The sequence below is a fragment of the Rana temporaria genome, chromosome 7 (assembly GCF_905171775.1).
Source record: "Rana temporaria chromosome 7, aRanTem1.1, whole genome shotgun sequence".
Taxonomy (NCBI): Eukaryota; Metazoa; Chordata; class Amphibia; order Anura; family Ranidae; genus Rana; species Rana temporaria.
Window position 1 is genome coordinate 187,588,030 of NC_053495.1, and position 14,105 is coordinate 187,602,134.

Consider the following 14,105-nt stretch of genomic DNA (forward strand, 5'->3'; position numbering starts at 1 on the left):
TCAATGTAAAATCCACATAGGACAACCCCACTGAGCCTGTAGAGCCATTACAGGCTTCATAACCCTGTAAGGAAACAAATGTTGTTTAATTGTGTATTCTTCTGTCTTTATTTAAACCCTCCATACACCCAGTGAAGTGAACAGCCTCAGATGATACACAGAGATTAACTAAACCTCCCTACGTGGGTTTTATATGTATCTGTCGTCTTCACATTTATATACTTTCTAGAAAGTTCAGATCGTGTTTGGAGATTTTCTGTTCCTGGTTAACACAGAGTGTGATGTCTGGGCATACAGCCAAGATAGCCAACATTGCTGATTGGAGGAAAGGCACACACCCCCTCTCATCATAGGCTGAGACTCGCAGAGCTGTTTTGTAATAGGAGCTGCTCTCTGCTACTCTATTTTAGCAACCTCCTTTAAAAAATATTCAGGCTGCTTTTGTCTAAAAAGTAAACCAGGGGTTGACAAATTTGCTTGGAATCTAGGAGCCAGCTAAAAAAGTTAGGAGCCAGAGAACGCACCCCGTCCTGACGAGCTTGCGCGCAGAAGCGAACACATACGTGAGCAGCGCCCGCATATGTAAACGGTGTTCAAACGCAATTTTGAAGCGTGACATGTTGGGTATGAATTTACTCGGCGTAACATTATCTTTCATAATATTTAAAAAAATGGGGATAACTTTACTGTTGTCTTATTTTTTAATTTAAAAAAGTGTATTTTTTTCCCCAAAAAGGTGCGCTTGTAAGACCGCTGCGCAAATACGACGTGACAGAAAGTATTGCAACGATCGCCATTTTTTTCTCTAGGGTGTTAGGATAAAAAATATATATAATGTTTGGGGGTTCTAATTAGAGGGAAGAAGATGGCAGTGAAAATAGTGAAAAATGACATTAGAATTGCTGTTTAACTTGTAATGCTTAACTTGTAATACCAACGGCCACCACAAGATGGCGCCAGCTCACATCTGGTGGTAATAACTTGTAATACCAACGGCTCACCACCAGATGGCACCAGCTCACAAAAAAAAATAGCCAAGTCGCCAGGACACTATTTCTAGTCGCCATGGCGACCTGGCGCCCGGGATTTGTTGATCCCTGAAGTAAACAAATATGTCAGGAGTTCTCAGGCTGATAACAGAGGAACCGTTCAGAAGAGAGCTATAAGACTTAGCTCATTGAAAAGAGATAACCAAGGATGAGCTCCGGCGTGTTCGCATAGAACACATGCAGAGTCCGCCAGGAAGTGAGCCCGGCGCTGCGCTAATAACAGCCAGGGAGACATTGCATGATCCCTGCAGCCGAGCATCGGGACAATGTCTCCCTGGCTGTGATTAGCACAGCGCCGTGCTCACTTCCTGGCGGGCTCTGCATGTGTTCTATGCGAACGCGCCGGAACTCATCCTTAGAGATAACAAAACACTGCAGATATATGTGCCCAGCTCAAATTTCATGAATCGGGTTTACATCCACTTTAAAGCAGAACTTTACCCTAAAAGGGAAGTTCCATTTTTATGTTTTAACAACCCCCCTTCTCTCCCACTTTTAGAGGTTTTATTGGGGGGACTGGGCACCCAGTTTTAGCAGGTACCCACTCCCCACGCCGACCACCCAGGCGATTGAAGAGAAAGTTCTAGCCCCCCCCCCCCCTGACCTCAACCTTCTGGGAGACTTCACAGGCCCCAGAAGGCTGTGAGACCATTTCACTACGCGTGGCTCGCGCATGCGCAGTGGGAAGCCGGCTGTGAAGCCGTAAGGAGTCACAGCTGGCTTCCCTTAGTAAACATGCCGGTGATAGGGACCCAAAGAACCAGTTCGGATGAGGGTGGTGCTGGATCCTTAGACAGATAAGTGTCCTTTAAAGAAAAGAAAAAAAGAAATCAGCAGCTACAGTTAATTTGTAGCTGCTGTCTTTTCATTTTTTTTGTCAAGATTGAAAATCCTCTTTAACCACTTGATGACCAGCCTACGTCGGCTCTATTGCACGAAACAACATATCTGTACATCATTTAGTGCAATAGTCAGCGGGGGAAGCCAATCAGCGGGTCCGGCGGAAGCGATGTCCGCCAACCACCCGCGATCGGCCTGACTATGTAAACAAGGCAGATCGCCGTTCTGACAGTGATGAACAGGCTAAGCAGGAACATGGATCTGTGTGTTTATCCAGTGAGTCCATCCCCCACACAGTTAGAAAGCACCCCCTAGGGACACACTTAACCCTGTGATCGCCCCTGGTGTTAACCCCTTCCCTGACAGTGTCATTAGTACAATAACAGTGCATATTTTTTTTATGATTACTATAATGTCACTGGTTCCCAAATTATCAGTTGGGCGTTTGATTTGTCCGGCGCAAAGTCGTAGTCCCGCTAAAAATCGCTGATCACCGCCATTATTAGTAAAAAAATAAAAAGCCAAAAAAAATCCCATTCTTTGTAGACACGATAACTTTTGCGCAAACCAATCAATATACGCTTATTGGGATTTTTTTTTACCAAAAACATGTAGCTGAATACATATTGGCCTAAATTGATGAAGAAATTATATTTTTTTATTGGATAGGTTTTATAGCAGAAAGTAAAAAATATTGTTTTTCTCAAAATTTACGGTCTTTTTTGGTTTCTAGCGCAAAAAATAAAAACCACAAAATAAAGCTCATGTCAGTTTTTCCTTGGTGGTGTCCAACTAAGGAGATATCTTTTTATTTCCTGTCCCATAGACACCCCCCCCCCAAACAGGAAGTAAGGGGGAAATTTCCAATGACTGCACCTATTCTATTGACAACTATGTAAGAGGGGATATCGGCTCACTTTGAGATTTCCTTTCACTCCCTGCTGCATCTCAGGACAAGAAAGTGAAGAAAGATCTCTCCAGCTGGACAGACAGTACAAATAAAAACCTGAGCTAGACTCTAACCCAGTGGTCTCAAACTGGCGGCCCTCCAGCTGTTGCGAAACTACAAGTCTCATGAGGCATGGCAAAGCTGACAGTTACAAGCATGACCACCACAGGCAGAGGCAAGATGGGACTTGTAGTTTTGCAAAAGCTGGAGGGCCGCCAGTTAGAGACCCCTGCTAACCCTTCCCCACTCTAACATTAAAGTGGTTGTAAACCCACTTTTTGTACTTTTACCTACAGGTAAGCCTATAACAAGGCTTACCTGTAGGTAAGGAGAATATCTCCTAAACCTGCACGGTTTAGGAGATATTCCCCTCGCAATGCGCCGCTGCGCATGCACAGGGGGGGGATCTACGGCGAAAGGACCGGCAGCCGCCGGACCTTGCCGAGTTTTAAATCTCCTGCGCGCACGCGCGGGAGTGACGTCATCGCCCCTCCAGCCAATCGCGGCGATACCCGGAAGACACGCCGAGGCAAGATGAAATCTCGCTCGGCGTGAACCAGGTAAGTGCTACGCACCTCGTTTCGAGGTAAGTATTTCATAATGAGCTAATATGCGGTGCATATTAGCTCATTATGACTTTTCCCTTACAGGAGGAAAAAAAATGCGGGTTTACAACCGCTTTAAATAAATGAATTTTTGGGTCTAGATAAACTTTCAATAAACCCAACAGTGATTTTCATAATCAGCCCTGTAGTTTAAGCTGGCCATACGTTATGCAATTTTCCTTTAGATTTACCAAAACCATATAATAGGACGTCAAAACAAAACACTTTCAAATTGTATGCAATCAGGCAGGGCCTTGCACTACATAGTTGAAGGTAAATCTAAAGGAAATTGAAGACAATTGTATAATGTATGGGCAGCTTTGGTCCTCACAGTCCTGACGTTTTTCCAGTTCTGATAAGATCACAAACAGAAAAAGAAGAAGACTACACAGGCAGGTAAATCTGGTACACATCACTGATGGTGTCACCCTCACCTGAGTGCCCTGCAGGGAATCCCCCCTTCCTCGGACAGGCACATTGCTTCTTCATAGAGAGGACGGTGGTAGAGTGACTGCAGGCCGTTCCCTCCACTAAGATCTCTGTGGTCTGCCAGCTACAAGAAAGAACACAATCCTCAGGTTCATTAGGCAACCGGGTTGTCACACAATTATGCAACTTTAAGCTCTTGAGATATAAAGGACTCTTTGGCTCCCCTGCCTTCCATCACAGCTTGCACCTTCCTTCCAACCGATACTTGATATACTTCAGACCAAATTTTATTAAATTTTTTGCTATACATATACAATTTAAACATCTCCGGCTGGCTCCTCCCCCTTGGGGCTATACACAGACATGTGTACTTTAATACTAAGGAGATTATTTCACTTGACATCCAGTCTGTGTATTGCTGCATGGCGTCCGGACGTCTCCTTCCCCAGTGTGTCCATGTTTTTTGTTTATGTTTGTTTGGTAGCCACACCATATTGTAGTATTGATGTGGTAGCTGTTATTGTGAAGCTACAGTACCCACTTTGGCTATTATTATTACCATCTGCCTTTTATCTTTTTGCTACCAATACATTTTATTTTATAGATTTATATTCTAGTATGATCCATTTGTTACCAATAGTAACCCCTTGCCTTCCCCTGGTGTCCTATACCGGGTCTCCTTTTGCATTACATAAAGAACAGTGTTAAGGTCCGTACACACGATCGGACATTCCGACAACAATTGTGTGAATGGGCGTGTTTTGTCGGATAATCCGATTATCTGTAGGCTCCGGAAAAGGGAGTAGCCACTCCAGGTGGGAACCCAGATGAATATCCTCCGTTGCAGACAACTCAGGTGCAGGCAATGCACTTAGCAAAGCAGGAACAAAGATTGTTTCTGGACAGCCGCACTCTGAACAAGCTGTAGCTTTTATTAAAAAAAGGACAGCACTACAAGTCACAGCAACATAAAATAAAACCCGACCTCTGGCGCGTTTCGCACTGAAACTAGTGCTTAGTCATAGCTCATGACTAAGCACTAGTTTCAGTGCGAAACGCGTCAGTTCAGGGTTTATTTTATGTTGCTGTGACTTGTAGTGCTGTCCTTTTTTTAATAAAGGCTACAGCTTGTTCAGAGTGCGGCTGTCCAGAAACAATATCTGTAGGCTCCATCGAACAATTACCGACAACAAATGTTGGATGGTCATGCTCTCGAATTGTCCGACAACAAATGTGTTCCGTCGGATTATCCGATTGTGTGTACACAAGTCCGTCGGACTGAAGTCCAAAGTACAAACACGCATGCTCTGAACCAATGCTAGCCATAGCACAACATTAGCAGAAGTTTCCCAAAGGGTAGCACCAAAGAGCAGAAAAGCCACGTCGTTTTGTGAATGTTGGCTGAAAAAGTTCTGCCGTCTGTATGCAGAACAAGTTCACGGCCAACGCCCTTCAGATAAAAATACACAGATTTGTCTGATGGAAATCAGATCGTGTGTATAAGGCTTTAGGAAACCAGTGATTGCAGTGTAAAGGCCCGTACAAACAATCGGATATTCCGACAACAAATGTGTTCCGTCGGATTATCCAATCGCGTGTACACAAGTCTGTCGGACTAAAATCCAAAGTACAAACACACATGCTCTGAACCAATGCTAACCATAGCATAACATTAGCAGAAGTTGCCCACAGGGTGGTGCTAAAGAGCAGAAAAAAACACGTAGTTTCGTGAATGTTGGCTGAAAATGTTCTGCCGTCTGTATGCAGAACAAGTTCACGGCCAACTCCCTTCAGGGGCAAAAATCCATGGATTTGTCCGATGGAAGTCCGATCGTGTGTATGAGGCGTGTGGATGTCGCTGTCTGCAACCAACTCAATCACCAACAGGAAGTCCCTGGGGTTGGCTGCCATTTATAGGAAAGAACTCAGTGGCCTCAAGTACTTTGACAACAGACATTTCCCACTAGGCCCAATTTTGACGATGGCTAAAAAAGAGTCAGCTAACCCAAAAGCAATGTTTTGTAGAGATAGAAATTTAGCTGCCGAAACCGAAAATTTTGCATGCACTTGACCAAAACCGAAAAAAAAAACCATTATTTTTATATAGAATTGTATTATTTTCAACTTTTTAATTAATATCATGAATTTAAATGAATATGTATTTATAGTCGGCCATTAGCACCTTTCGTGCAAAAAAAATATCCCTTTATATTATATTTTCACACTGGTCCATTACGCTTCCATTGTGGTGTTAAAAATCTTGCTTGCTTCATTATTGGTCAGTTAAAAAAAAATAAAAAATAAAACAAACACACCAAAAACGCACCTCCTCATTTAAGATGTCCACTACCACTGCTTAAAAAAGCAATCAAGTGACTAATTAGCTGCTAGGATTGCTTTTACAAGAAAGCCGACGACTGGCTGAAAAAAACGATACCAGGCTGAAGGCATCGTCCCGTTATGACCCACTCAATGTTGGGCGACGTACAGGTATGTCACTTTGCATTTTGTGGTTAAAATAAAATTACCGACCTGTTCGCAATGCTCCGGAGAATGTACAGGGAACTGCGCATGTGCAGCCCTGTTTACATTTCTGGCACAGTGCCAGTGTGCTGGGTTGAATGACTCCCATGCATACGCATAATCATGCATCGGCCAATCAAAACAGCTGAAGACTGTCACCCAAAAGACCAGGGTGTCCAGCAAAAGTGGCAATTAAAGGGTTGAGACGAACCATTTACAGTACCACAGACAGGGTGCTTACAATGGTCATATATTTTTTTAATAAAACCTTTATCACAAAAAGGAAAGACCTGCTCAAAAAGTGTTAGCTAGAGTTCAGATTTAAAGGGGTTCCAAAGGCTGAAGGTTTTTTTTTCTTTAATCCATTCTCTGAATTAGGTTAAAGGGGATGTAAACCCCCATGTTTTCTCACCTTAATGCATCCTATGCATTAAGGTGAAAAAACATCTGACTCTTTCCCGCCCTGTTTGACTTACCTGAGCCCTAGAAAGTCCTGCGTCGAACGCGTTCGATGTTTCCCTGGGCTTCTAGGCTCTTCACTGGATAAATTGATAGCAGCGCAGTCATTGGCTCCAGCTGCTGTCAATCAAATCCAATGATGCGGGGGGCAGGGCCAAGTCCTGCACTCGGTGACTATGAATGCAGGACTCGGGAGAGCACCCGCAATGTAACCCCCTTGGGAGAGCGTCTCCCAGAGGGGGTGGTTATCAGAAGCAGGGAGGAGCCAAGAGAGCCACAGAGGGACCCCAGAAGACAGTGATTGGGGACACACTGTGCAAAACGAGCTGCACAGTGGAGGGAAGTATGACATGTTTGTTATTTAAAAAAAAACAAAAAACAAAGCTATAGTATCACTTTAAAAAAACGTATGTGCCACAGGATACCCCCAGCCCCCCCCCCCCTTTTACTTACCTGGGCCTGATCTCGACCCAGCGCTGTGCACAAGAGCAGCATCTCACTGCTTTCTCCCTCCTCACAGGACAGACAGACAGCCATTGGCTCCTTCTGCTGTCAATCACATTCAGTGACAAGGAATCTGGGGGTGGGGCCGAACTGCGTTCTCTGTGTCTATATTTGCAGACAGGGTGGTTCAGGATCAAGCCCGCATGAGTGCCCCCCTAGAAAGCAGATTTCTAGGGGGCACACCCCGAAGGAGGAGCCTGGAGCACCGGCGGGGGACCCCAGAGGAGTAGGATTGGGGCTGCTCTGTGCAAAACCACTGCACAGAGCAGGCAAGTATAACATGTTGATTTGAATAAAAAAAATAATGGTTTACAATTACTTTTATTTGTTAGTGAAGTCTATCTAAATTTGTTGGTGTATCTAACACTATCATCTACCCTCTTCCCTCAGATTGACAATGTTGCTGTCCAAAGGGTGTTGATCCTTATCCAGAGTGAAGACACCCCAAGAAAGGAAGTATGGGCCAGATCCACAAAAGGGATACGCAGGCGTATCTACCGATACGCCGTCGTATCCCTGTTTCTATCTATGTGACCGATTCACAGAATCAGTTACGCATAGATATTCCCAAGATCCGGCAGGTGTAATAGTTTTACACTGTCGGATCTTAGGATGCAGTACCTCGGCCGCCGCTGGGGGCATTTCTCATCGAAATTCCGCGTCGGGTATGCAAATTAGCACTTACGGAGATCCACAAAGCGGTTTCCCTTCGTGAAGTCTCCATAAGTTGTTAGTTTGCAAACGCAAAATTAGGGCTACTTTTACAAAGTGTAAAGTTAGTACACCATGTAAAAGTAGACCCTTCTTTCCCGCGAAGCTGTCAATTTAAATTTTTTTTCCCCCGACGCAACTTTTTTTACCCGGCGCGATTCACAAAACTCGGCGTAACGTAATTTCGCGCAAAGCACGTCGGGAAAATCGCGTCGGGAGCATGCGCAGTACGTCCGGCGCGGGAGCGCGCCTAATTTAAATGGGACTCGCCCCATTAGATTGGGCACGCCTTGCGCCGGACAGGTTTAAGTTGCACAGCCGAAAATTTCTAGGTTAGTGCTTTGTGGATCGGGCACTTAGGTAGAAATTTTGCGGCGGTGTAACTTAAATAGGAAGATTTAAGTTAAGCCCGCTGGCTGTGGATCAGGCCCTATGTTACTGGCCAGATTGTCAGGTGAAAATAAAGGGGAAAAAAATGAAAATAAGAAAACGAATGCAGCCACCACATGTAAAAAGTGGTAAGCTGCAACATATTATTTTTTTTATTTTTTAGGGTTAATAATTTAAATATCTAAAAATTCCCAGAGATCTGTATCTGTGTAATCATTTGCTAAATGGTGTGATGAATGTGCTTTACCAATCAGAAGTACCCCCAGAGGTGCACATACAACCATCCCATAACATTTAATATACAGCATTGTGGTCAGATATCCCAATACCGGATATCAGACAGGAAATGTAACAGGAAACGTCCCAGCGAAGGACACAAAGCCTGGATGTAATAGGACATTCATTCCCTATCCTTCTGTATATCCTGCCCTTGTCAGTGATGTATTTCTTTTCATAAGTCAGCAACACAGGATTGTGGAATATTTATGTCTGATCTCCAATCTGCGTCCCATTACAGATTTTTGGCGGCTGTATCTGAAACCAGCAACATATAAGCATCTGATGTTTACATTAGAGAATGTACGCTAATTTATCAGTATGAGGCACGCAGATTTTCCCTGTATATACAACAGCCATACTCGAGATTAAACCATATGGAAAATAACTTTGCCCAAAAGAGGGAGATGTAAAGAGAACCCGTCAGCTGTTTGGAGCATTTAGGATTCATTTATCCGGTCTGCAAACCCCACAAAGTGTCTGTTCTGGAAACAGCAAAACTAGTTTCAGAGAGAAATACAGCCTAACAAAGGTAACAACAGAGGTGTCTGCTCTCGGTGCGACTTTACCCACTTAAGAATCAAGCCTCTTTCTGAGATTTGGTGTTTACAAGTTAAAAACTTTTTTTTGCTCGAAAATTACTTAGAACCCCCAAACATTATGGGGCAGATTCACAGAGATCGACGTATCTCTGTGCGGGCGTAACGTATCTCATTTACGTTACTCCGCCGCAAGTTTTTCAGGCAAGTGCTTTATTCACAAAGCACTTGCTTGTAAAGTTGCGGCGGCGTAGCGTAAATCACCCGGCGGAATTCAAATTCGGCGGGTAGGGGGCGTGTTTCATTTAAATGAAGCGAGTCCCTGCGCCAAACGAACTGCGCATGCGCCGTCCCTAAAATATCCCAGTGTGCTTTGCTCCAAATGACGTTGCAAGGACGTCTTTGGTTTCGTCGTGAACGTAAATGACGTCCAGCCCCATTCACGGACGACTTACGCAAACAACGTAAATTTTTAAATTTTCGACGCGGGAACGACGGCCATACTTAACATTGGCTGCGCCTCATAGACCCAGGGGCAACTTTACGCCGGGAAAAGCCTAACGTAAACGTCGTAACTTTACTGCGTCGGCCACGCGTACGTTCGGGAATTCGCGTATCTTGCTAATTTGCATACTCGACGGGGAAATCGATGGAAGCTCCACCTAGCGGGCAAAAAAAAAATTGCAGTTAAGATCCGACGGCGTAAGAAACTTACGCCTGTCGGATCTAAGGGATATCTATGCGTAACTGATTCCAAGAATCAGTCGCATAGATACGACGGCGTATTTGGAGATGCGTCGTCGTATCTCTTTTGAGAATCTGGGCCTATATATATATTTTTTCTAACACCCTAGAGAATAAAATGGTGGTCATTGCAATACTTTGTCACACTGTATTTGCGCAGCGGTATTACAAGTGCACTTTTTTTGAAAAAAATAAAAATAAGACAACAGTAAGGGCCCTTTCACCAGTAATGATCTGCCTCCGGGTGTCCGTAAGCTCAGCGGGGATCGCTCCGTTGATCCCCGCTGAGCCAGCGGCTGACAGGGCGGTCCCCGCACAATGTGCAGGGACCGCCCTGTCTTTTCTCCGCTCTCCCCTATGGGGGGGGGGATCGGATGAACATGGACCGTGTGTCCGTGTTCACCCGATCCGATCCACAGACGGAAGAAAAAAAATAGGACATTCTTCCGTCTGCAAAATCAGATCTTTGCGGAGGCGGGTAACTACGGGTGTCAGCGGATGTTTATCCGCTGACACTCGCAATCACATAGGGACCAATGTATGTCCCTTTTTCATCCGCAAACGGATGGATGAAAAAGCGGGCATACGGTCCGCACGTCTGAAAGGGCCATTAAGTTAGCCCATTTTTTTTTATATTGTGAAAGATAATGTTACACAGAGTAATTTGATACCCAACATGTCACGCTTCAAAGTTGCGCCCGCTCTTGGAATGGCAATAAACTTTTACCCTTAAAAATCTCCATAGGCGACGTTTAAAAAATTCTACAGGTTGCATGTTTTGAGTTACAGAGGAGGTCTAGGGCTACAATTTTTTCTCTTCTCGGCGATACCTCACATGTGTGGTTTGAACACCATTTTCATATGCGGGCGCTGCTCGCGTATGTGTTCGCTTCTGATCGCGAGCTTGTCAGAAAATGTTTTTCTTTTTTTTTTTTTTTTTTTTTACACTTAAAAAAAAAAAAAAAAAGAAAGAAACTTCTTAAAAAAATAAACAAACATCTCTTGTAATAGAAAAAAGCATGACCGGTCCTCAAATATGAGATCTGGGGTCAAAAAGACCTCATATTTAGACTAAAAATGAAATAAAAAATATTAATTTTGTAGGTAATTTTACAAAAAAATCAAAAAAGTAGCTTTAAGAGCATTGGGCGGAAGTGAAGTTTTGAGGTCCCTTCCACCCTGCAGTGGTATGGAGATGGGAGGGGGCCATCTTCTCCTCACTCGTCTCCAGGCCACTGACGGAAGAAGATGGCTCCGGTAAGCGGCGGAGGGCACCAGCAAGCACGGGGGGGGGGGAATCTATGTTCTGTGCCACCTGGATGGCTGTCCGGGCTGCCAGGCCGGAGTTTGGACCTATCCCGGGGCTTCTGGCTGCTGGGCTGTCCGAGGGCCTATCCAGAATCAAGAGAGCAGCGCAGGGTTGGGATTGCCGCTTGCAGTCCAACTAGAAGTGACGGTTCTGCCGGCCAGAGAACCAGTCGTGGTCGGAGGTAGAAGGGAAGCTGTCGCCAGTGAGGGACCATCCATCTTATTACCAGGGGCCACAGTGAGTAACTGACGCAAGTACCGGAGCAGAATTCTCACCAACCGGGGACGTTGAAAAACTCTGGAAAATCCGGCGGATATCAAGCCAGGGACCCAACAGCCTCACAAATACTTTGGAGTGGAAAGATTCCTATGGTGTTGGACTTTTACTTTGATGTCTTTGGACTTTTTATTGGTATTCCTACATTGTTGTCAATACAGCATGTTGGTTAACATTATTTCAGTTTGAAGTTTTATAGATTTTTTTTTGCATGAGGTTATTTGCTGTATGATGCACTAAATTTTAAGTGCCGCCTATCTTGCTTCTATTTGTTGACAGTTTTTATCCTGCACATTTCCTGCCGCAGCTTATCACTTGTTAGCTTTTGTGCAGTACAACTATATGTAATTGATCATTTTTATTTTGTGTTTAGGAGTAGGTTATAAATGTTTCATTGCTTCGGTGACTGTTGTCATAGGTGGGGTTCAGTATAGGAACCTGAGAAATCTCCCCAAAGGGGACACAGAGAGTAAAAACTTTGGCCCAGATCCACAAAGATCTGCCTATCTTTAGGCAGGCGTAGCGTATCTCAGATACACTACGCCGCCGTAACTTAGAGCGTATTTTCCGTATCCAGAAAGAATTTGCGCCATAAGTTACGACGGCGTAGTGTAAATGTGTCGGCGTAAGGGCGCGGAATTCAAATGGCTCAGATGTGGGCGTGTTTTATGTTAATACATCTTGACCCCACGTAAATGACGTTTTTTTGGAACGGCGCATGCGCCGTCCGTGGGGGTATTCCAGTGCGCATGCTCGAAATCACGTCGCAAATAGTCAATGCTTTCGACGTGAACGTAATTTACGCAAAGCCCTATTCGCGAACGTTTTACGCAAACAACGTAAACGACGGAAGATTCGGCGCTGTCCCGACGTCCATACTTAACATTGCGTACGCCTCATAGACCCAGGGGTAACGTTACGCCGAAAAAAGCCTTACGTAAACGACGTAAAAAATGCGCCGGGCGGACGTACGTTTGAGGATCGCCGTATCTACCTAATTTGCATATTCCTCACGTAAATCTACGGAAGCGCCACCTAGCGGGCAGCGTAAATATGCACCTAAGATCCGATGGCGTACTAAGACGTACGTCAGTCGGATCGAGCCCACATTCAATCGTATCTTGTTTTGTGGATACAAAACAAAGATACGACGGGGCATCTTAGAACCTACGCGGCGTATAAATAGATACGCCGGTGTAAGTTCTTTGTGGATCTGGGCCTTTAATTGTAACTTCATCCAAATCCATACAAACGTTGGACAGGTATTTGCATCCACTTCCGGGCATAGACTCCCGTGGGAGTCACTTTGCGTCCTTCGCCCCGCCCCCCCCTGCTATCTCCTGGGAAACGCACTGGTCCCAGGAGAGAGCGGGGTCCAGTGAGGGCGCGCCGCGCAACTCGCAGTAGGGAACCGGCCAGTGAAGCCGCACAACGCTTCACTTCTTGATTCCATCACCAAGGATGGCGGCGGGGGCAGCTGAGAGACGAGCGATTGCTCGGCATCGGCTTCCGACATCGCGGGTGCCCTGGACAGGTAAGTGTCCATTTTTTAAAAGCAGCTGCAGTATTTGTAGCTGCTGGCTTTAAAAAAATAAATACATTTGGGTGAACCTCCACTTTAACAACAAGTATACGACACAATCCCTATTGCATGTCAATGGAGACTGAACAACAGACAAAAGCCAGCCTACATTATTCTATGTGTGCAGCAATTTCCACAGAACATACTCCTTATAGATATGTTGGGCTAGATTTAGTAGGGGCGCGCATTGTTACCGCGGCACAGCGTATCGTATTTACGCTACGCCGCTGTAAGTTAGAGAGGCAAGTGCTGTATTCACAAAGCACTTGCGTTCTAAGTTACGACGGTGTAGCGTAAACGGGGCCGGCGTAAGCGCGCGTAATTCAAATGAGGGGGCGTGTTTTATGTTAATTCTTGGTGACCTGACGTGATTGACGTTTTTCCCGAATGGCGCATGCGCCGTCCGTGGAATTTCCCAGTGTGCATTGCTCCAAAGTACGCCGCAAGGACATCATTGGTTTCGACGTGAGCGTAAATTACGTCCAGCCCTGTTCGCGAACGACCTACGCAAACTACGTAAAAAATTCTAAATTCGACGCGGCAACGACGTCCATACTTAACATTGCGTACGCCTCATAATAGCAGGATCAACCTTACGCCAAAAAAGCCTAACGTAAACAATGTAAAAAAATAGCGCCGGGCGTATGTAAATTTGTGAATCGGCGTATCTAGGTCATTTGCATATTCTACGCCGAAAACGACGGAAGTGCCATCTAGCGGCCAGCGTAAATATGCACCCTAAGATACGACGGTGTAACAGACTTACGCCAGTCGCATCTTAGGCTAATGTCGGCGTATCTTGCTTTCTGAATACAGAAAGATACGCCGGCGCAGCTTTGAATTTACGCAGCGTATCTATAGATACGCCGGCGTAAATCAATGCTGAATCTAGCCCGTTATGTTTAAAATACCTTTTTTTA

General features: G+C 45.1%; 1 protein-coding gene across 3 annotated transcripts in view; it reads right to left on the reverse strand.

The window, feature by feature from the left end:
• Nucleotides 1-14,105, reverse strand: part of MIGA1 (mitoguardin 1) — a 118,312-nt gene that overhangs the window by 22,901 nt on the left and 81,306 nt on the right. For all 3 annotated transcript variants that reach the window (XR_005750640.1, XM_040360659.1, XM_040360658.1), the window contains exon 9: nt 3,878-3,996. Coding sequence is in view for 2 of the 3 variants with exons in the window: in XM_040360659.1 (XP_040216593.1) it covers nt 3,878-3,996 (119 nt within the window). In the remaining variant the exon portion in view is untranslated. The remainder of the gene's footprint in view (nt 1-3,877; nt 3,997-14,105) is intronic.